A 22,407-nucleotide genomic window follows, 5' to 3' on the forward strand; every position below is an offset into this window, starting at 1 on the left:
TTCGCGGACAGCCTCAGCTACTTAGTGAGGCCTCTGCAACTCAGTGAGATCCTGTTTCAAAATAAAGAATAAGAAATAGGGCAGGGGGTGTAGCTCGGAGGTTGAATGCCCCTGGGTTCCATCCCCAGACACATAAATACACACACACACACAAGCAGCCTGTTCCGAAGTTCTTGCCACTGGGGCTCCATCTGGTTCCAGGGACTATAGAAATGACCCATTTATCAAGATACAGTACTGAGCCGGGCGTGGTGGCGCATGCTTGTAATCCTAGTACTTGGGAGGCTAAGATAGGAGGATCCAGGTTCACAGCCAGCCTCAGCTACTTAGTGAGACTCTCCACAACTTAGTGAGACCCTGTTTCGAAATAAAGAATAAAAAACAGGGCTGGGGGTGTAGTTGAAGGTAGAATGTCCCTGAGCTCAGTCCCCAGTGTCACACACACAAAAGAAGTTTTATTGGGACGTAGTCACACTGGCTCATTCACGTGTTGCCTGCGGCTGCATGCATGCTAGTGGCCAGGTTGGCTGCAGACCTGACATGTGTACTGATCACCCCTTATGGGAAAGCTCGCCAATCCCGCTGTAGAGCAGATGGCTGACAAACATCTTAAAATGAGCTTAAGAGCTGGGCATGCCGATACATACCTGGGATCCCAGTACTTGTGAGGCTGACAGGAGGATCACAGTTTTGAGGACAGCTTCAGCAACTAATGAGACTTTCATCAACCTAGCCAGACCCTGTTTCAAAATAAAAATTTTAAAAATAGGTTGTAGCTTGGAGGTAGAATGCTCCTAGGCTCAATCCCCAGTACCACACACACAAAAACAAAACCTGGGATGCTGTTTCATGCCTGTGATCCTAATATCGCAGGTTTGAGGCCAGCCTTCACTACTTAGACCCTCAGCAACTTAGCAAGACCCTTACGAAATAAAAAATAAAAAGGGCTAGGGGTGTAGCTCAGCGGTATAATTCCCCTGGGTTTAATCCTCAGTACCAGGAAAGGGGGAAAAAAAAAAGAGTTTTAAGTGCAGAGAGCTGTGTGTGATACAGTGTTCATTACCGAAGGGGGCGACTAGGGTAAGAGGCTTGGTTTTGTTCTGAGATGAGGTCTTGCTGTGCTGCCCGCTGGTCTCGAACTCGGAGCACAAGTGTTCCCGCTGCCTCCGCCTCCTGAGCAGCAGGGACTCCAGGCAGGCGCCGCTGTGCCCAGCTGTGAGGTCAGTTTTATACCTTTGCTAGTAAGTGGAGTAGACTGATTTCACGGCATAAAGTTTGAACAAGAACTGGTATTTGTCCCTGAGTATTACTTCCCCAGTAACTTTGGCTTTAGGACTTTTTCACGGTTGGTTCTTTTGATCTAGAGTTTCGTCTTTGGAGAGTAGATTGAAAATTGAGCCACAGGTCTTCCTTTCTTGGTTTCGTGTATCACTGCTGGAGGATGTTTTCTCACGAGGCAGTTGTGAGTTTTCAGTGCCAGCGCTTCCCACTGTGCTCTCGGATCTGGACGAGGTGTTAACGATCTTTGCTGCAGACATCGAGAACCACAGAGCAGACGATGGGACCGTGCAAGTGGGCAGGGTCTCCACCCGTGCAGGGCTGAGTGTGGCCCTCAGCCTCAGGGCGCTTCTTTACACGACTTTCCTTTCCGAGGGCTGCAATCAGGGCGAGCCACCAAGTCAGACCCTTGGAAAAGACAGTGGGATATTTGTTTTCTTTCTCTTTTGTAGAGGGAACGTCCGCCGCCTCCAGCAAAGCCTCCGCCTGATGAGGAGGAGGAAGACCGCGGAGACAAGAAGTGTTGCCCCCCGGTGGCTTCCGAGGTAGAGGGGGGGGGACCTGGCTTTCTCTCTCACTGGAATAGGAGGGCTTGTTGGGAGGTTCATCAGTGCTGCCCAGAGAACCCTTTGCCGTCTGGCTTCTGGCTGGCTGGCTGTCTCCTCTCTCCTCCTTCCCCGCCTTCCGCCCGCCCTGCGTCCTTCCTGTCCCTGTCTTTTCTGCAGTGCTGGGATAAAACCCTGGGCCTCGGCCGTGCTGCACAGGCACTCTGCCATTGAGCTGAGTCCCACGCCCACTTACTTTCTTATCACTTCTGTGGTTAAGAAGTGTATATTGTGTGTATCAGTCATCTAGAATAAGACCTTTCAAAATCACCTAAAATTACTAAAAGGGTTTTATTTATTTATTTTTGTGGTGCTGGGGATGGAACATTCTATTTCTGAGCTACACCCCCATCCCTTTTTTTTTATCCTTTATTTTGAAAGTCTCACTGAGTTGCCAAGGCCCTCACCAAGTAGCTGAGGCTGGCCACGAACCCCGAGCCTCCTGTCTCAGCCTCCCAAGGACTGGGATCACAAGTGTGCGCCACCACACCTGGCCTAAAATAATTTTAATATAGCTCTCTAGCAGTCAGGCCGGGTGTTGATCGGCAGTACCACACAGAGAGTAAAACGTACTTTTTTTTCCTGTCTCCCGTAAGCAGTATGGTTTCATTTTATCCATGTGTGTGTTAGTTACTGTGAATTGAACACAGAGACATTCTACCTCTACACCCCCAGCCCTTTTTAGCCTTTTGTTTTGAAACAGCGTCTTGCCAGGTTGCTGAGAGTGTTGCTAAATCGCTAAGACTGTCTCAAACCTGCAACCTTCCTGTCTCTGCCTCTCAAGTACTGGGGTTACAGGTGCGTGCCCCAGGCCTGGCTTTTATAAATCTTGAAACAGGGTCTCACTAAGTTGCTTTAGGCCTCGCTAAATTGCTGGGGCTGGCCTCAAACCTGGGACTTTCCTGTCTCAGCCTCCCAAGTACTGAGATTACAGGCATACACCACTGTGCCCAGATGCCCAGCTCTTTTCTTTTTTTATTTTTATTTTTTATTGGTGCATTATATTCATACATCATATTGGGGTAAAAAACTTGTGTGGACATACATGTACACATCACCCATTTAGCCCCTACCCAATTCGCACCCCATTCCCTCCCCATCCCTCCTCCCATGCTTGGCTTAGTGATTGACTTCGGTATGTTTAAGTACATTGTGTGTTTTAGAGATTTTCCTCTTCCCCCCTCCCATCCCCTCATTTAGGTTGTCTTGTTTGCTCCTCTACAGGATCCCCTTTTTCCTCTAGAGTTCCTCCTATGACCCATTTCTCCTTAGCTCTCACATATCAGGGAAAGCATCCAATTTCTTTTTTTTTGTATGCCCAGCTCTTTTCCATTTGTGTGTGTGTGTGTGTGTGTGTGTGTGTGTGTGTGTGTGTGTGTGTGTGGTACTGGGGTTCCTGGAAACCCTTCTACCTCTGGGCTACACTCCCAGACCTATTTTTTATATATATATTTTTTTAATTTGGAAACAGGGTCTCTTAAATCAGCGAGGCTGACTTCGAACCTGCACGATCCTCCTGTCTCCGCCTCCTAAGCGCCCAGCTCTGCTCTAACTTTTATTTTGAGACAGAGTTTTGCGAAGTTGCCCAGGGCTGGCCTTGATCTTCAGTCCTCTTGCCTCAACCCCCACGAGTAGCCAGGGTCACGGCACTGGCCCTGCGCCCGGCCCTGCGATGTCTTTTGGTACGGGCGCCGAGTGTCTCCCAATCGCTGTGTCTAAGCTGCGCCGCCCTGCACTTCGTGGCTCTGCCCCCGGTTCTCTGTTTTGTGTTTGCGTTTTCCCATTCCTTTCATGGGAAGGCTCTACACTAGGACAAACGTGAACTGAGTCATGAAGACTCGATTAGGAAGGAAATGGGCGCGTGGGAAGGGCAGACAGGAAAATCAAAGGAGAGTTTTTTCAGAAGAATAGTCTACTTATTTATTTCTGGTACTGAGAATAAAATCCAGGGGCATTCTGTTTCTGAGCTACTCTATTTCTGCTCTCAGCCCTGTTTTATTCCTTTATTTTGAAACAGGGACTCGCTAAGTAGCTGAGGCTGGCCATGAATCTGCGCTCTTCCTGTCTCGGTCTCCCAAGTACTGAGATTACATGCTTGTGTGTGCCACCGCGCCCGCCTGGCTGCTTCAGCAACTTAGGCTCTTGGCAACTTAGCAAGACGGTTTCAAAATAAAACATAAAATTGGGCTGGGGGTCTAGCTCAAAGGTAGAATGCAATCCCCAGTAAAACACACACACACACACACACACACACACACACACACACACACACACACACACTCTGCAGAAGTCAGTGCTGGAGATGGGGAAGATTTTGATACTAGGTACAAACTCTCTTATTTCTGTTTCTTTATTTTGAAATACTTATCATGTCACAACAAAGGGTCTCTAAAACTACAGCCTCCTCTTACTACCTCTGGGTAACCCCACATTAGTAGCTTTTACGAGTTCATACGGTCAGTCCCTGCACACTGACATAACTAGAGGCTTGCTTCATTACTCCCGTTAGAACAAGGACAAAGCTTACAGTGTGGTACACTCAGCTGGGCTTGGGCCGCCATAAATTCCCCGTGCCAGCTCTTTAACAGGGCCTTGACTTAAAATTCCTACACCCTAGGATAGGGCAGGAATTTAAAGAAGTGCTAAGTATCCAGGACCTTTGATTTTCTCAAGATTTTTTTTTTTTTTTTTTTTGTGCTAGGGAATGAACTCAGGCACATTCTACCTCTGTAGTACACTTCCACCCCTATTTTTTTTCATTATTTTGAAATAGGGTCTACTAAGTAGCTGAGATTGGCCATGAACCTGTGATCCTCCTGTCTCAGCTGCCCATTTACTGGGATTACAGATGCGTACCCTCAGCCCTTTTTTTTTTTTTTTGGTGGTACTGGGGTTCCTGGAAGCCTTTCTACCTCCGGGCTACACTCCCAGACCTATTTTATATTTTGAAACAGGGTCTCTTAAGCCAGCGCGGCTGGCTTCGAACCTGCGGGATCCTCCTGTCCCCGCCTCCCAAGTGCAGGGATTACAAGCGTGCGCCACCACGCCCGGCTACCCTCAGCCCTTTTAAAATTTTGATACCAGGTCTAAGTTACTGCATGCCTGCCTCAAACTTGTGATCCTTCTGCCTCAGCTTGTCAAGCAGGTGTCTGCCACCATGTCCAACTTTTCCAAACACTTTCTTTTCATTTTACACTTAATTTATTTACATATTTAGGTACTGGGAATTGAACCCAGTAACACTCTCCCTCCAAACTACACCCATATCCTTTTTTTAATTATTTTTATCTTGAAACGATTCACTAAAGTGCTGAGGGTTTTACTAAGTTGGTAAAGTTGGCCTTTGACGTGCAGTGAGTCCTCCTGGCTCAGGCTCCCAGGTTCTGGAGTTCTAGGGGTGTTCCACCACCAGGACCTCCTAAAGCTTAGCACTCCATGTCGGCGTTGGCAGGGCGAGGAGGCCCCGTGTGACTCTCCCGAGTGAGAGGGTCTGTGTGAGGCTCATCTGGGGAGCTGTTTCCAGGTAGCCTGGCGTTCTGGGTCAGTCGGGCAGCACACTCAGTATCTGGAAAGACCTGTGAAGCCCGAGGGTGCTCGCTCACGGGAGGTCAAGGGTTATGAACGCAGAGGTGACACCGCCGAGTCACAGTCCTCCTAAGGCTCCACAGTCCAAGTGGTGGCCTCCTCCCAGAGAGACTAAAGATGTCTGCAGTCTTGACATCTTATCTCTTTCACTCTTACAGCTTTAAAACCCTAAACCTCAGCCAGGTGTGGTGACATGCACCTATGATCCCAGTACTTGGGAGGCCAAGACAGGAGAATCACAGGGTTGAGGCCAGCCTTAGCAACTTAGGTTCTCAAAACAAAGTCTGGGGTGTAGCTTGGAGGTAGACTGCTCCTGGGTTCAGTCCCCAGTAATATACATCCACACACACATCCACACAGATCATCATTGTCATAGCCATTAGATAACTGCAAATTAAAACTATGAAAGGCCCGGCGTGGTAGCGCACGCTTGTAATCCCCGCGCTTGGGAGGCAGAGGCAGAGACAGGAGGATCGCGCAGGTTCAAAGCCAGCCGCGCACGCTGGCTTAGGAGACCCTGTTTCCAAATAAAAATGTAAAAATAGGTCTAGAAGTGTAGCCCGGGGGTAGAAGGGCTTCCAGGAACCCCAGTACCACCAAAAAAAAAAAAAAAAAAACTCTATGAAATGCCACTACACACATTTCAGAATGGCTAAATGAGAAATAGGAACTGGGATAGGAGCTGGGTGTAGTGGGAAATGCTTGTAATCCCAGTATTCGAGAGGCTGAGACAGGAGATCACAGGTTCAAAGCCGGCCACAGCAACCTTGTGAGGCCCTCAGCAACTTCATGAGACCTGTTTCCAAATAAAATCGAAGCCAGGTGTGATGGCGCACATTTGTAATCCCAGCATTTGGGGGGCTGCGACAGGAAGATCCTGGTTTGCAGACAGCCTCAGCTCCTTAGTGAGGTCCTCTGCAACTCAGTGAGACCCTGTTTCAAAATAAAGAATAAAAAATAGGGCTGGGGTGTAGCTCAGAGGTAGAATGCCCCTGGGTTCCATCCCCAGCACCACACACAAAATCATAATAAGATCAGCTAGAAGTGAAGCTTATAGGTAGGATGTTCCTGGTTCAATCCCCAGCACCACAAAAGAATAAAACCCTAAGCCTTGTATCTCAAGAAACACTGGTGTCACTCCGTCCACCTTCAGGGTTTCAAATGTGGCCCCACTCTGCCCCGTCCGTGTCTCTGAAGCTGAAGAGCGCCTGGCTCCAGGAGAGTGCATCAGGGCGATGCCTGGCCGTGAGGCCGGCTTGAAGAATTAGACGTGGCATGCACGCACCCTGGTGGGATGATTTTGCCCACAAAATGGGCTCAGCCACCTCGTGCCAACTGGCCGTGCCATGCTCAGGTGTGCTGAGCTTTCCTACCTACAGCCGCTACGGCCTCTTTTTCCCGAAAGCTTCCCACACCCACTGGGCAATCCGCTGACCACAGGCGCTGGCCGCACGCAGCTTCTTTCTGAGGTAGCCATGTTGTTTTCCACATAGCAGAAAAGATCTTTTTTTCTTCAGCTTTGACTTATTGCCAGCCCTGGAGGGAAGGGGGAAAGATTAAGAAGTAATGTAGTAAAGAGCAGATTCCCTTGTGATGGAAACCTGTCATTGCCATCTTGGCAGAGGGGTGGGCTGGAAGGGAAGCAGCTGGCCTTGACCCCAGCAGGCGTCCACCCTGCGAGGAGGAGCGCCCCCTCTGCCCTTCCTGGGTCTGAGCAGCGGCTGTGTTAGAGGGCAGAAGGAGGGGACAGCCTTCCCAGCTGGATGGAGAAAAAAATGAGAGCCAGGAAAACTGAGGCCTGTCTATCTCGATTCAAGGAAACCAAGTCTAAGCTGGCTCTGCCATGACTCTCTCTGTCCTGGGGCAAGTGTCTGGGCCTGTCTGGGTTCAGGGTCGTTGTCTGCAAATAAGAAGGCTGGGGCCAGGTGCACTAGCTGTGTCTGTCACGGCAGGGCTCCCTCCAGCTGTGTCTGCCTGTCCAGCGCAGGAGCCAGGGATGGAGGAGCAGGGCCCAGCGGGCTTCATCCTGCACGGGGCGGCCTCTGTCTCACCTCCGTGAGGAGAAGGGATGTCATGGTCCATGTCCAGGGGGCCGGTTGGCTCTCAGGAGCGTGCCTGAGGTTGTTCTGTGGGTGTGTTAACCTGCAGAGCCCAGATTCCTGTCTGTAGAGCGGTGGCATTAAGCTGACACCCTGTGAACTGCTTAATGGCCCTCTTTGTTCCCTTAATTGTGTTCCCACGAAGAAGCAAGGAATAAATAACACAGGCAAGTGGCCCTGTGTAATGAAAGCACGCTTAGCTCCCAGGTGGCTGCGCTCCAGCGCTTCCTGCCGTGCTCAGCGGAATCGCGGAGACCATCATTCTGCCGAGAGTGGCAGCCTGGTTAACACACAGGTGCGGCCTTGCGTGGCCTTGTCAGCCCGTCAGGTGGTGACGCCGTGAGCACAGCACTGGGGGGGGGGGCTCCCTGTGCGCTCAGCAATCACGCTTATTACTGTTATTATATATTTCCTTATTAGTAATCACATACACTATTACTTGTTTGGTGCCATTGGAAGTCTCCCCATCCCGCCTTGTTGCTAGTCTGTTACTTGCCTTGGCCAGGCTGCTCAGAGGCGTGTGCTCTGCGTGCTCTCCTCAGAGCGTGTGTTGCTCTTACTTTGCCTGTGACACACACTGGTACCTGAGTGTGGACGAGTAGGGGTGCCCTCTGGGCCGGCGCTCCCACCTTCTGGTGTAACCACGGGCAGTCTGGCTCCCCACAGCTCCCTTCAGGGGGAGTTGAGCTGTCACTACCATGGCCTGCTGTGGCACAGGCCTCCCGCCATGGAGGGCTCAGGCTGGCGGGTGAAGCCAGCTCTGCTCGCTGTCACTCACAGACACTCGGCGGCCTGAGCCAGGGTCCTCGGGGCAGGACTGCCTCCTCGTGGAAGTTCATGCTTCTGTCCACCCAGCTTTTCAGGGCAGACTGGCAGGAGTGGTTTAAAATAGTATAATCATAAATAGGGAAGGAAGACAGCTTTAGGGAAATCCTCTCCCATAGCCCTAGGGACCACCACGAAGGGCCACAAAAACCAGACTTGTAGTAACCGTCAAGCATTCAGGGTCAGAGGGAAGTCATCTCCACCCCAGCCTTTGCAAGGTACCTTGCATATTAGGAAAGAAACAGGAAGGCGGTCTTCATGATACAGCATGGTTAAAAGCTACCTAGGCAGTGTTAGCCGTAGAATATGTCATAGAGTACACAGAACATGGGAGAGGGGGAAGCAAGATGAGGAAGAGTCCTGTTTTTGTCATTAATAAAGAAATGAGGTGAGCAAAGGGGAGTGTCCGATCAAAGGCCATTGAGACTTGAGTTTGTTTTAGTTTATTTTGTATTGCTATAACAGAATACCCGAGGTTGGGTGCTTTCCAATGAAAGTTTTATTTGGCTCACAGTTTTGTAGGCAGCAGGATAGGCAGCGTCAACCTGTTGAGCCTCCGGTGAGGGCCCCTGGCTGCGGCACCGCATGGCAGATGCAGGAGGAAGACCCGTGAGAACAGTGCTGAGAGCCCAGCAGGTGCCGGGCTCACTGTCTCACAGCCCGCTCCGCACTGCGGGTCTGGTCCCAGAGCGCTAGAACTCTAGAGACAGCCGGCACTCATCCATCCGCGGGAGGATCGAGGGTGAGTGGTGCCTTGGGCTCGCCGCCCCCGCCAGGCCCACCTCTGACAGACCCACTACTGGGTCACCAGGACACGGGAGACCAGGCCTCCTGCACACACGCCCTAGCAGGTGCGTGGCCAGGCAGGCAGTGGCGGCTCCACGTGGTGCGTGAATTATTCATCTTTTTTCCCCTCCACGCTAGGGAGGCAATGCTCTAAACTTGGTTCAGCTCCACCCAGCACTGGTCGCTCGCTCCAGGACCACTGGACTTTCTCTCTCTTAGGTCCTGGCCCTGAGGCCCTGGGTTCAGGGAAGCACAGCCAGGGAGGAGGAGGAGCACCCCTACGAGCTGCTGTTAACTGCAGAGACAAAGAAGCCAGTGTTGGCGGACGGAAAAACAAAAGGTACACTGCCCCCACCCCCCTGTGATTTCAGCCCCTCGTGATGCCAAGTCCACAATGACTTTGAAGGCCTGTGACCTCAGAGAAAGGGGAGACGGAGCTGGACGTTGCTTGGGTTGGGGCAGCAGGGCGCACAAAATCCATGCCCCAGAGGGATTTGGCCCTTCTGCAGGCCCAGGTGGACACGGAGGAGGGACCGCCAACACTGCCAGAGACTGGCTGCAGCCCTAATCCTCAGTCCTCATACCTGCACCGTTGAGAACGAGCCAGTCAGTCCTTCTGGGTTCAGGCTGATGGCACGGCCCCGTTTTGAGTCCTGACCTTAGAGCGAGGCACATGCTGGGAGGGCCCGTGACCCGCGGCCACCGTGACTGGAGCCCTCCTCCAGCATTTCCCTGAGGGAGTGTGCAGGACGCCCCTCCTGCCTGCGGGTGCAACCTGGACCAGACGGCAACGAGGTCTCTCCACCCCGTGGCCTTTCCCTGCTCCCCGTAGCTTGCAGGCACTGAGTCCTGAGACCACCAGGTTCCAGCAAAAATGGCAAATGAGATGGTTTCCTTTGAAAGCCCGTCGCTGGACCTCTTGGGGCTGTGGGGGTGGCGGGAGAGGACGTGGTACTTATGGGGGTTGCCTTGTGGACTCTGGCTTGATGGCTCTGCTCAAAGGCCTTCTCTCCTGCCATGTATATAGGAAGTCTGTGGGGTTTTTTTTGGGGGGGATGGGTAGGGATGAAACCCAGGGGCATTTGACCTCTGAGCTACAACTCTATTTTTTATTCTTTATTTTGAAACAGGGTCTCACTGAGTTGCAGAGGGCCTCACTAAGTAGCTGAGGCTGTCCGCGAACCATGATCCTCTGGTCTCAGCCTCCCGAATGCTGGGATTACAAGCGTGCGCCACCACGCCTGGCTTGTGGTTATTTTCATAGTAGTTTTTTGTTGTTATGATTTGTTTTTATGGTTTCTCTTTGGAGGTTTTTAAAAAAGGTTATAATTTAGATGCAGTAAAATTCATACATTTTTATATTCAGTTCTGAGTTTTAACAAGCAGAGTTCTATAACTGGCACCACAACCAAAATACAGAACAGTTGGTCCTAAAAGAGTCCCCGTGTCCCTCCCAGCAGGCCCTCCCAGCTCCCTCACCGGGCGCCCCACGCTGGTGTCTGCCCCGGCACCTCGTGTTTTCCAGAGCGTTGTATAAATGGGACCGTTCAGGACTCGGAGCGGATGAGCGCTTCGGGTGGCAAACATTCTCCCAGCACTTGACACTGTTGGATTTTACCATTTTTCGTCACTCTAATATCTGTGTAGTGATAATCTTATACGTTTGATTTGTATTTCTAACGAAGTATTTGTTCAGATATTAGGTCCTTTTGTAAAATTAAGTTGTTTCTTTTTATTGAGTTGTGGATTTTTTATATATTTTGGACACAAACTCTTTGACAAATGTGTTTTCTTCCATTCTGTGGCTCGCTCCCCCTCTCCCTCTCCCTCTCTAGCGGGCTTGGGCCCAGGGCTCCTCTGCTACTTAGTTCAGCCCCAGCCCTTTTTCTTTCATTTTGAGCCAGGCCCTGCTAAGTTGCCCAGGCTGGCCTGAGGTCTCCTGCCTCAGCCTCCCGTGTGGCTGGGATCACAGCCGTTCACCCAGCGTTTTCTTTTTTTTTAATCTTTTTTTTTTCTTAATGGGTGAGGTTCACAAATATTTTTTTCTACATTTTCCTCAAGAAATGTCCTAGTTCAGGGTCTACACTTATGATCCATTTTCAGTTGGTTTTTGCATATGCCTTTCAGTAGGTAATAGCTGTTGAAGGCCCCCCTTTCCTACTGAATCGCCTTCGTAATTTTGTTATTATTTTTCAGAATTGTTCCGGATATTCTAGTTATTTCATCTCGCTAACCAAGTCACGATTTCTGTAAGCCGTCCTGTGGGATTTGGGTCGGGATTGCACTGACTCTGCGCAGTCAGGGGAGAATTGTTCTCTCAGCTGTGTGAAGTCACCCTGTCACGTTGCTAGGTTTTTAATTAAAATATTAAGAGAGGGTGGAGTAGAACACAGATGCCTTCTCTAGACAATTAAAACAAATCTTACTGGACGGGTGTGGTGGCACAGCCAGTAATCCCAGCTACTGGAGGCTGAAGCAGGAGGATTACAAGTTCAAGGCCAGCCTGGGCAATTTAGTGAGAGCCTGTCTCAAAATTAAAAGGGCTGGAGATACAGCTCAGTGGCAAAACATTCCTGGGTTCAATTCCAGTACCGCCAAAAAAAAAAAGAAAAAAACGAGTCACACTGGAATTAACCCTCATGGAATAGGCATTAGTTTAATGCTGTGTCTGGAAGTGATTCTTCAGGAGGGACAGTTGTTAGACACGGGAACGGGGAGGGCTAAAGCTGCCTGTCTTTCAAAGGCGTCACCGGGGCCACTGCAGGTGGCTAGCTCAACTTTAGAAGGAAAAGGGCCTGCTGGGCGCTGCCGCGTGGCCTTGGGGCCTGCGTCCCAGGTCTGGGGCCCTCCACTAAGGACCGTGGGAAGGACCGGCCACTCGCTCCCCTCGGCCTCCTCCAGCTCTGCGGCCCTGGGCTCCCCGTGGAGGGCCGTGGCAGGGGAAGGGTGCAGGTGAGCCCTGTCGGCAGGTGGCTGCCTTCAGGTGAGCTGCTCGGACACTCAAGGAGTTCTCAGACACAGGGTGAGACATTACACGAGATGCTGAGCTTCCCGGCTCTTAGACGGGCCGGTGTCCTGCAGCCTGGCGGGCAGCTAGCGTGGAAGACCCGCGGGCCGTTCACGCTCCGCTCACTCGCCGCCTTTCCATTAACGTCGTTGTCTTGTGCAGGTTTTATGAACTAATTGATCGGTTTTCCAAAGGCTGTTAAGGAGACTATTTAAGTTCAAATCACAGTCCCCCAGAGTTGCCTAAGCCTCTTTTACTTGGACCCATTGGCCAGAGCTTGGCCTTGTGGTTATACCTCAGGGGTGGAAAGTGTGGCAGGGAGGCTTTCTACAACTCCATCCACTGGGCGTGGTGGCGCACACCTGTAATCCCAGTACTTGGGAGTCTGAGACAGGATTGTAGGCTCCAGGACAGCCTCAGCTACTTAGTGAGGCCCTCCACAACTTAATGGGACCCTGTTTCAAAATAAAGAATGAAAGCCAGGCGTGGTTTGAAGCCAACCTCAGCTACTTAGGCTCTCAGCAACTTAGTGAGACCCTGTTTCCAAATAAAATAGAAAATATGTCTGGGAGTATAGCCCAGAGGTAGAAAGCCCAGTACCACCAAAAAAAAAAAAAAAAGAATAAAAATAGGGCTGGGGGTATTGGTCAGAGGGAGAATGCCCCTGGGTTCCATCCCACTTCAGCACAAAGTAAATATATAAATAAAAAATAAAACTCCCTGAATCAAGATGGGAGAGGAGTTGGGTATGAGGGATGCCAGAAACACAGCTCCAAATGTAGAGAAGAGCCGGGGAGCCGAGAAGGGGCCAGCACTTAGGCCGCTGGTGTCCTGGGCGAGCTCCGCCCCTGAGGAGGAGGTGTGCTGCTGAAGAGTCAGGAAGTTTATCTCCCTGGCTCCTGGTCTCTCAGGAACCTACCGCGGCCCGGAGCGCGGGTGTGTGGATAAAGAGGGTGGAGGGAATGAGCCATGGGGAAGCAGTCTGATGGTGAAGGCAGTTTTCTAGAAACGAATCCAGGCTATGACCTGGCAGGCAGTCGGGGCCCCTGAACCTCTCGCTGCCCTGCTGGCCGCGACATTGAAGGAGGTGCTGACCCCACTAAGCTCCTCTGGCCATGTAAGGGGGCGGTGCGCTGGTGCGAGGTTGCTGTGGGCCTCGGTAGGCGACCCCGCGCACTGACCAACCCCTCGGGCGGCGTGGTGGCAGCAGCTGAGTGAGGCCGCACGAGGCCGGTCAGTTGTTCCTGAGTATCTGTCGGGCTCAACTTTCCAGCAGCTGCGGAGGAGGCAGCAAATGCCGGGAGCGCCTGGCTCGGGAGGGGCGGAGACCCCAGGAACAAAGAGGGCAGTGTGTGGAGGCCTGTGCACTGAAGAATGCCCAGGCTGCAGGGGCAGGGAACCGATCTGAAGGGACAGTCCAGGAAAGGGGGGCACGTGTCCAGTGGCCTGGACAGGCCCAGGCGAAGCCCGGTCAGATCCCAGTGCGGGGCCGCCTGTGGAGGTTCCTGAGAGCGGAGATGTTTGCCCTGAATATTCTTGGTCACACCTTTACCTGTCACCCAGAACCAACCCGCTGGGCTGCTGGGCCTTTCCTGGCACTTAGGTTTAGTTCACCCGGTTTGCTGGGCCACTTCAAAGAAACCAGTCCCCCCTGTAGAGCGGGGAAAGGAGGCCGCCTCTGTGTGTGGTGCTGTCCAGGAGAGCAGTCCAGAGTGACCCATGGCAGCGCTCGTGTCCAGGTGCGTCCTGTGGGCAGCCACCGTACGCAGTTGATGGGCACCGATGATGGTGTTGTCTGGTCAGCTCAACCTTCAGGGCCGGGCTCTTGCTGCCCCTGTGTAATGGATGAAGAGAAGCAGGTTAGGTGTTAGGAGCTGGGGCTTAGGCCCGAGTCCAACTAAGTCCAAAGCTTGTGGGTTTTTTTTTTTTGTGTGTGTGTGTGGTACTGGGAACTGAACCTCGGGCATTCTACTGAGCTACATCCCCAACCCTTTTAATTTTTTATTTTTATGTTTTTTGTGGTCCTGGGGTTCCTGGAAACCCTTCTACCTCCAGGCTACACTCCCAGACCTATTTTATACTTTTATTTGAAAACAGGGTCTCTTAAGCCAGCGCGGCTGGCTTTGAACCTGTGCAATCCTCCTGTCTCTGCCTGCCAAGCGCGGGGATTACAAGCATGCGCCGCCACACCTGGCCTCATTTTTTATTTTGAAACAGGGTCTTGCTATGTTGTGAAGAGTCTTGCTATAATGCTGAGACTGTCCTTGAACCTCTGATTCTCCGGTCTCAGCCTCCCAAGTAGTGGGATTACAGGTGTATGCCATCATGCCTGACATTCATTCATTCATTCATTCATTCATTGATTTTGAGTACTGGTGATTTTGGTGGGGGGCACTCCACCTCTGAGCTACACCTCCAGCCCTATTTTATTTCTATTTTGAAATAGGGTCTCACTAGGTTGATGAGAGCCTGACTGTGCTACTGAGGCTGGCTTCGAACCTGTGATCCTCCTTTCTCAGCCTCCCACATGCTGGGATTCCAGGCGTTTGCCACCATGCCCGGCCCCATGACTTCTCCCAGCCTTGATGCGTGGGCCAACCGTGGCTTCTCTGATAGGATTGCGATCCTTGGCCGCCCTCTCCACTCGCGCCCTTCCTCCATCACTTTCCATTCCTGCTTTTCACCCACTTCCTTTCCCTTGCGTCCATCCAGCACTGACTTCTTGCCATGCGTCGCTCACTGGTCCTTGGTGGCCGATGTGAGTGGACAGCTGTTTAACAGGGCCTCCATTGTCAGTGTCCACGGCACAGTCCAGACATTCTCTGAGGTCCTCCCAGGCAGTAGGAGCTGAGCAGATGCCCCTCCCTGGCTGCCGGGTTCAAGAAACCTGCACCCCCGTTACAGAGGTCGCAGCCAGGGGACCTTGTACCTGGATGGGACCCACAGCGCTGACCGTGGACTCTGCTCCCCACGGGGCCCGCTTACAGCCTGGCTGGCCTTCCTCCCCAGCCTCTCCAAGGAAGTGCCGTTGGCCTGACCGGTTAGACAGTCAAGTGTCATGCTCTCCGGCCCCAACACCGTGCCCCACTGTCAGTTGTCACGTAGATTCATAGACATGTAGTCGTGGCTTCCTGGGGCCGCAGTTAAGCTGTGCGGGCCTCGTGTGCTCAGCATTTCCTCTTCTGAGAAAGGGTTCCAGTCGTTCAAGGCTGGTCGCTGCTCAGAACCTGACCTTGGGTGTAGGATTTGTGCGGGGGAATGGCAAAAGGTCAAGTTCAGAGGAGAGAGCCAGTGCTCCCGGCCACCAGGATCAGTGCTGAGCCCAGGCATAGTGGAGCTGATGGCCGCCCTGCCCTTCACAGACCTCAAGCTGGTGCCTGAGACGCCCTCGCTCACAGGCTACCCTGGAGCCAAGTCCTGGGACAGCATGCGGGGTCCGTGGATTCTGTTAGGGTATCAGGTTTATAACTTGCTAGCCTTTATACTTGTAGGACTGAGCCTCTAGAAGGGGGCTGGGCTGCAGGTATGTTGACAGGTGCTGTGCAGGAATGGAGAGCCACCCAGCCGGGCTCCTAGAGCCAGGGCAGATGTTTGCTGGTCCCACAGCACAGTGGGACCAGAATTCTCATCGCTGTCGGCATCAAAGGTATTTTTAAGGATCACGTGGTCCTGCCCACTATTTTAGACCCAGACGCCCAGCTGGATGAGCTCACCAGTGCTGGGTGTGGTGGCACGCCTGTAATTCCAGTATGTGGGAGGTAGGGCAGGGGATCCAGGTTCAAAGCCAGCCTGCGCAACTTATCAAGACCCTATCTCAGAAGATCAAATAAAAAGTGCTGGGGTAGCCAGGCATGGTTGCACACTCTTGTCATCCCAGCATTCTGGAGACTGAGACCGGAGGATTGTGGTTCGCGGACAGCCTCAGCTACTTAGTGAGGCCCTCTGCAACTCAGTGAGACCTGGTTTCAAAATAAAGAATAAAAAATAGGGCAGGGGGTATAGCTCGGAGGTCGAATGCCCCTGGGTTCCATCCCCAGACCCGCAAAAAAAAAAAAAAAAAAAAAAAAAAGGGCTGGGGGTGTTTGCAATCCTCAATACTGCAAAATAAAATGAAATTTAAAAGATGAGGTCAACCCAGGAGCAGTAGCACCTGCCTTTAATCCCAGTACTTGGGAGGCTGAATCAGTAAGATTGCAGTTTCAAAGCCAGTCTCACCAACTTAGCAAGGCCTTCAGCAATTTAGCGAGACCCTATTTCAAAATAAAACAGGGCTGCCGGGCATGGTGGCGCACGCTTGTAATCCCCGCGCTTAGGAGGAGGAGACCAGGAGGATTGCGCAGGTTCGAAGCCAGCCTTGCTGGCTTAAGAGACCCTGTTTCCAAATAAAAAAAAGTATAAAAATGGGTCTGGGAATGTAGCCCGAAGGTAGAAGGGTTTCCAGGAACCCCAGTAATAATAAATAAAACCTAATAATAATAATAATAATAATAATAAATAAAATAAAACAGGGCTGGGGGTATAGCTCAGAGATAGAATGCCCCTGGGTTCAAAACAAGTACAAAATAAAGGGTGAAATCACTGCTGCCAAAGCTGCGTGCGGGAGTGCGGCACAGTGGGGCTGGAGCCAGGGCTGCGACCCCCGGTGGGCCGGTCTTCCCACCTCCTTGGACAAACCTCGGAGTCTGCAGCCGCCCGGCAAAAACACTTGTCTTGCACCATTTGGGTTCTAAAACCCTGATCTCCTGAGTTGTCCTCTGGCACCTTGGGCAGGATTGCTTAGTCCGTGTGCCTTCAATGCCACTATGGAGAAAGAAGCTAGAACCCTGGCTTTGGCAGTGGCCAGTGCTGGGTGTGGTGCCCTTGCCCTGGCCATGTGGGTGCAAATCTCAGCTGGGACCGACTCCACGCAGGGAAAGCCCCGGCACCCGGCGCGGTGCTGACATTAGACGCCGACTGGGTTGGTTCTTGCTGCTTCAGGACAGAAGTCCTGTTGTGGACAGCAGTCCTCGCTGGCCTCAGGAGCAAGTGGTGTCAGGTTTCTGGGACGCAGGGAGGTCTCCAGAGAGCTGCGAATGTCTCCCGGCCCTGACAGATTAGACCAGTCTGTTTTTCAGTGAATCAACTAAGGTTAAGCTTAAACAAATAAGAGCAGCTGGGAACTTTGGCAGGAGTGAGATGCACGTATTCACCAATCATAAAAAAGGAAGAAGAAAAAGGAAAGTGCGCCCCGAGGAAGGAAGGGTGAGGTGGGCGCCCCGGCTCGCTCAGAGGAAGGAAGCGGTCGTTTCTCTGCCGTTGTTTTGCACTTTCGGTTAAGGAATTCCAGAAGTTGCAGGTTGCGGATCGTGACCTCCGCTTTTTTCCTATGTCGCTGCTTGCCAGAGGAAGGGCGGGGGGGGGGCGGCTCTAAATAACACTTTGGCCTTTCTGGACCTGTGTCAGATGTTCCAGGAGGGCCTGGCCGCTGGCCGGCCCCGCTCACTCGCTCCTGTCCGCTCGCTCGCCCGCCCTTGCCGCGCCCCTGCTGCAGCCAGAGTGAGCTCCTCGCCTTTTATAGCCAGGTCTGGTCGCTAATGTTAACAGAAACCTAACGACGGGAGGCTGCCAGGTAGCATTCGTCAGGCCAGTGTTTGGAATTTTATAAGTGCCCCGACTTTGGGTACAAACTGAACAAGAGAAACAGTATGAAGCTGTTTTCTTCCTCCCTCTCTCCTCTCCCCACCCCCGCCAGCCTGGCCAGCCTCTCCTCTCTCTTCCTCTCCGTTTTTGAATTCTGCTCTGCCGTCCGCTCTCTTGCTGCGTTGAAACTTTGTTGATTTTTGCCACGTTTAATTTTTTATTTCTCTCCGTCCACTCCAAGATCACAGGCAGAGCGGCAGCAGCCGGAGCCAGGACTCTGCAGAGGGGCAGGACGGGCAGGTCCCGGAACAGTTCTCAGGCCTCCTCCACGGCTCCTCCCCGGTGTGCGAGGTGGGGCAGGACCCTTTCCAGCTGCTCTCTGCCACCGCCCAGAGCCACCCAGACCCAGACGGGTCCACTCAGCAGGGCGCCGGCCGTGAGGCCAGCATGCAGCTGGAAGAAACGGCTGCGTGTCCGCCTGCAGCCTCCCTACCCAGCGGCCCAGACCCCAGCAAGAGCGCCGGCCTCCCCACCTTCAACAGCCGAGTGCGCCCCGAAACTTTGACTCATACGGCACCTCCGCACCCCGGTGGTGCTGAGGAAGGAGACCGGAGCGGGGCCTGGAGCTGGGCCCCTCCCACCAGCAAGCCCAAGGCCGAGCTCAAACTCAGCCGCAGTTTGTCCAAGTCTGACTCGGATCTCCTGACCTGCTCGCCCACCGAGGACGCCACCATGGGGAGCCGGAGCGAGTCCTTGTCCAACTGCAGCATCGGGAAGAGGAGGCTGGAGAAGTCGCCTTCCTTCGCCTCCGAGTGGGATGAGGTAAGGCCGACGTGACGTCACGGGGAGGGGACCACCACCTGGGCTAAGGTCGCCCTGGCTTCCTTGCACCGTTCCTGTCAGCTGTGCCGCCTGAGGAGCCTGGGCCAGCGGGGACAGGTCCACGAAGGGTTAAGCTTGAGGGTGGAGGCCGGCAGGCAGCTAAGGGAGGGAAGGGTGTTCCTAGAAATGACAGGCTGTTTGGAGCTGTTTGGAGCCCACTGGGGAGTCGCGCTCACCCTGGGATGCTGAGGAAGAGCTGCGGAATTCCTTTCTTGCCTGCTGTGGGGGTGCCCAAAAGGAGGTCCCAGGGGAGCTTTTCATTGTGGCCCCTCCAGGACCCTTCTTTCTGCAACCCGCGCAGAACCCCCTGGGTTGGGAGGCAGAGAGGTATCCATGGCTCAGACATCAAAGACAGGAGGGAGAAAACATCCGAGTGCCTCTGTCGCTGGGCCCTGGTGGGGAGCGTGGCCCAGCGGCCTGCGACCTAGAGCGTGTCTTATTGGGCAGAAGAATGTGTTTCAGAAAAACTGGTGAATACCCGGGAAGGTCGACCTGCTTCCCTGGCGGACCTCTTGCCTTTGAAGTAAACTCAGTCTGTCTCCCTAGAACGGCCTCGAGAGGTGCACTGAGCGGGCCTGCAGCTGCTGCGTGCCTCTGAACATTCTGAACACTTGTTGCCCCGCCCGGCTCCATTTGGGCTGCAGCTGCAAAGCTATGTAGACCCGCCGATCCCGTCCCATCTGGGAGCAGGGCGGGCAGCTCCTCCAGCACTGGTATCTCCTGATAAGATGCAGTTGGGACTCTGTTTAGTCAAGGACAGAGTAGTCCTGTGCACCAGAAAATTTTCAGTGCTTAGTAAACAAAGACTCCGTGAACCTTTTACCAGCTGTCTGCCTGCACCTGGAGAGGACTAAGAGGGAGGTCACCCCAGGTGCCCAGGAGCTCACCCGAAGTGTGTGTTTGTAGGAATATGTTTTTGTTTTATTGTGGTATTGGGAGTAGAACCCAGGGGCTTTCTACTTCTGGGCTACACTCCCAGACCTATTTTATATTTTATTTGGAAACAGGGTCTCACTAAGTTGCTGAGAGCCTCACTCAGTAGCTGAGGCTGGCTTCGAACCTGCGCGATCCTCCTGTCTCAGCCTCCCAAGGACTGGGATTACAAGAGTGCACCACCACGCCTGGCTGGAATATGTTTGTTTGTTTGTTTATTGTGGTACTGAGGATGGAACCCAGGGGCATTCTACCTCTGAGCTACATCCCCAGCCCTAATTTTTTATATTCTTTATTTTTGAAATGGGGTCTTTCAGAGTTGCAAAGGGCCTCACTAAGTAGCTGAGGCAAACCGATCCTCCGGTCTCCACCTCCTGAATGCTGTGATCACAAGCGTGTGTCACCATGCCCAGCTAGAATATGTTTTTTACTTACAGTCAACTAGAGGATAAGACAGTTTGAGAATCGGATGTGAGCTGGGTGCTGGGGAGCACCTGTATGCCGGTGCCCAGGAGGCTCAGACAGGAGGATCTAAGATTTGAAGCCAGCTTCAGCAATGTAGCAAGGCTCAGCGACCTAGTGAGACCCTGTTTGAAAATAAAAAATAAAAAGGGTTGGATTTGTAGCTCAGAAATAGAAAGCCTGAAACCAGGCGTGGTGGTGCACACTTTTAATCCAACATTTAGGCTGAAACAGGAGGATCGTGGTTCAAGGACAGCCTCAGCTAGCTACTTAGGCCCTTTGCAACTTAGACCCTGTTTCAAAATGAAGAATAAAAAGTCGGGCTGGGGGTGTAGCTCGGAGGTAGAATGCTCCTGGGTTCAACCCCAGCACTGCAAAGGCAGGGGAGGTGGGGAGAGAGGAGGACGTCAGAGGTGAGGACCGTGATGGGCACCAGAGGCAGGGAGGTACTTCAGGAAAGGCCCTAGAGAAGTGGGATTTGGCATGGACTCAGCATGATCCCGGTGGCTCAAATGGAGTGGACGCTATTGGGCTGGCATGAGTGTGCGGAGCGCGGCAGGAGAGCAGAGCCCAGCGTGGGCCCGCAATTGGGAGAGCGTGGGCACCTCCATGTATGCCAGGGAGGGCACCAGCCAGGCCTCGGGCCCGCGCCCCCAGGTGTCTACTCACTCTCAGGTTGCGTTTCAGAGGCCTTCAAGTTTGCGGGGAGGCCGCTGTACCCACCTGGAGTGACCTCTTGCTGCGGTCCTTGTTCTGAGCACCCTGCCTGCCCCCAGAGGTCCGCCGTGTGGGCTCCTCCGCAGGACCTGAGGCGGGCCTGGGCTCCTTGGTCCCAGGCCTGGGCTCCAGCGCTGCCTTGCTCTTGAGTCTATGGGAAGAAGTTCTTCAGCAGGTAGAAACCGCAGGGGCCGCTGGGGCCGGGTGGCACAGGCCAGCGCCTGTGGCTGAAGCAGCAGGCACATGTGTGAAACATTTTGTGTGTGTGAGGTACTGGGAGAAGCCCACAAACCCAAGGCCCTCTGCTTCTGAGCTGTGCCCTACGCCATGCCCCCTCTTTTTTTTTTTTTTTTTTTTTTTTTTTTTGAGGTACTGGGGACCTACAGGCGACATTGCCAGCCCTGTTTTTTTTTATTATTATTATTCTTTATTTTGAAACAGGGTCTCACTGAGTTTCAGAGGGCCTCACTAAGTAGCTGAGGCTGTCTGTGAACCAATCTCCTGTCTCAGCCTCCCGAATGCTGGGATTACAGGCATGCCTTTTTTTTTTTTTTTTTTTTTTGGTTTCTAATTTTGAGATAGGGTCTTCAGAAGTGACTGGTCCACCAGGTGTGGTGGCACACACTTTTCACTTGGGAGGTGAAGAAGGGATGATTCCAGGATCAGGGACAGCCTCAGCTACTTAGACTCTCAGCAACCTAGCAAGACTTGTTTCCTAACAAAAAGAAGGAAGGAAGGGAGGTAGGGGGAGGAAGAAAAAGAAAGAAAGAAAGAAAGAAAGAAAGAAAGAAAGAAAGAAAGAAAGAAAGAAGAGAAAGAAAGAAAAGAGAGAAAGAAAGAAAGAGAGAGAGAGAGAGAGAGAGAGAGAGAGAGAGAGAGAGAGAGAGAGAGAGAGGAAGAGAGTCCTGGGGATGTAGCTTAGAGGTAGACGCGCACAGGCACGCACACATGCGCACACGTGCCTGGCCCTAGGCATCGGCCTGGCAGCCTTTTCTAGAATGGGGCCTTGGGTGGCGGCTATGCTCACCCTGACCCTAAGCAGAGGCTGAGGGCCGCTTGGCTATAATACCCTGCGCTGCCTGGTCTCTTCCTTGTTGCCATCAGTCTCCAGCACATGGGGAAGGCCCATATAAAGGAGATTGGGCCCGCTCAGACCCTCACTCCACAGCCCAGGCCGTGAGGTGGCGTTCCCTGCACAAGCGGAGTTGAGGGGATTCTGCCAGGCAGCTCCTAGAAGGCCGTGCGGGCACGCCAGGCTCCAGCCTGGGCCCGGCAGGTGCAGCGTTGAGCCCAGCACCACGCCAACTCCATCCTGGCGTGGACAGGCTCACTGAACCCGTTATTGTCCTTATTATGAGACAGAGGCAGTCTGATCGGTTTTAACAATTAGAGATGTGGATTATTTTTGTTGTTCTTTTGGTCCTGGGGATGAAACCCAGAGGCATTCTACCTCTGAATACACCCCCAGCCCTATTTTATTTTGAAAGAGGGTTTCACAGAGTTGTGGAGGGCCTTGCTAAGTAGCTGAGGCTGCCACAAACCTGTGATCTTCCTGTCTCAGCCTCTCAAGTACTGGGATTATAGGCTTGGGCCACTGTGCCTGGTTCTA

At 52.8% G+C, this 22,407-nt stretch overlaps 1 protein-coding gene across 2 annotated transcripts in view; it reads left to right on the forward strand.

Annotated features, from left to right (window-relative positions):
• ANKS1A (ankyrin repeat and sterile alpha motif domain containing 1A) overlaps positions 1 to 22,407 on the forward strand; it is a gene marked incomplete at both ends in the record, with an annotated part of 134,613 nt that overhangs the window by 82,291 nt on the left and 29,915 nt on the right. For both annotated transcript variants that reach the window (XM_080710033.1, XM_080710034.1), the window contains 3 exons: positions 1,731 to 1,823; positions 9,398 to 9,518; positions 18,046 to 18,626. In XM_080710033.1, coding sequence (XP_080566159.1) covers positions 1,731 to 1,823; positions 9,398 to 9,518; positions 18,046 to 18,626 — 795 coding nt within the window. The remainder of the gene's footprint in view (positions 1 to 1,730; positions 1,824 to 9,397; positions 9,519 to 18,045; positions 18,627 to 22,407) is intronic.

The sequence above is a fragment of the Muscardinus avellanarius genome (genome assembly GCF_963383645.1).
Source record: "Muscardinus avellanarius genome assembly, chromosome: 14".
NCBI lineage: Eukaryota > Metazoa > Chordata > Mammalia > Rodentia > Gliridae > Muscardinus > Muscardinus avellanarius.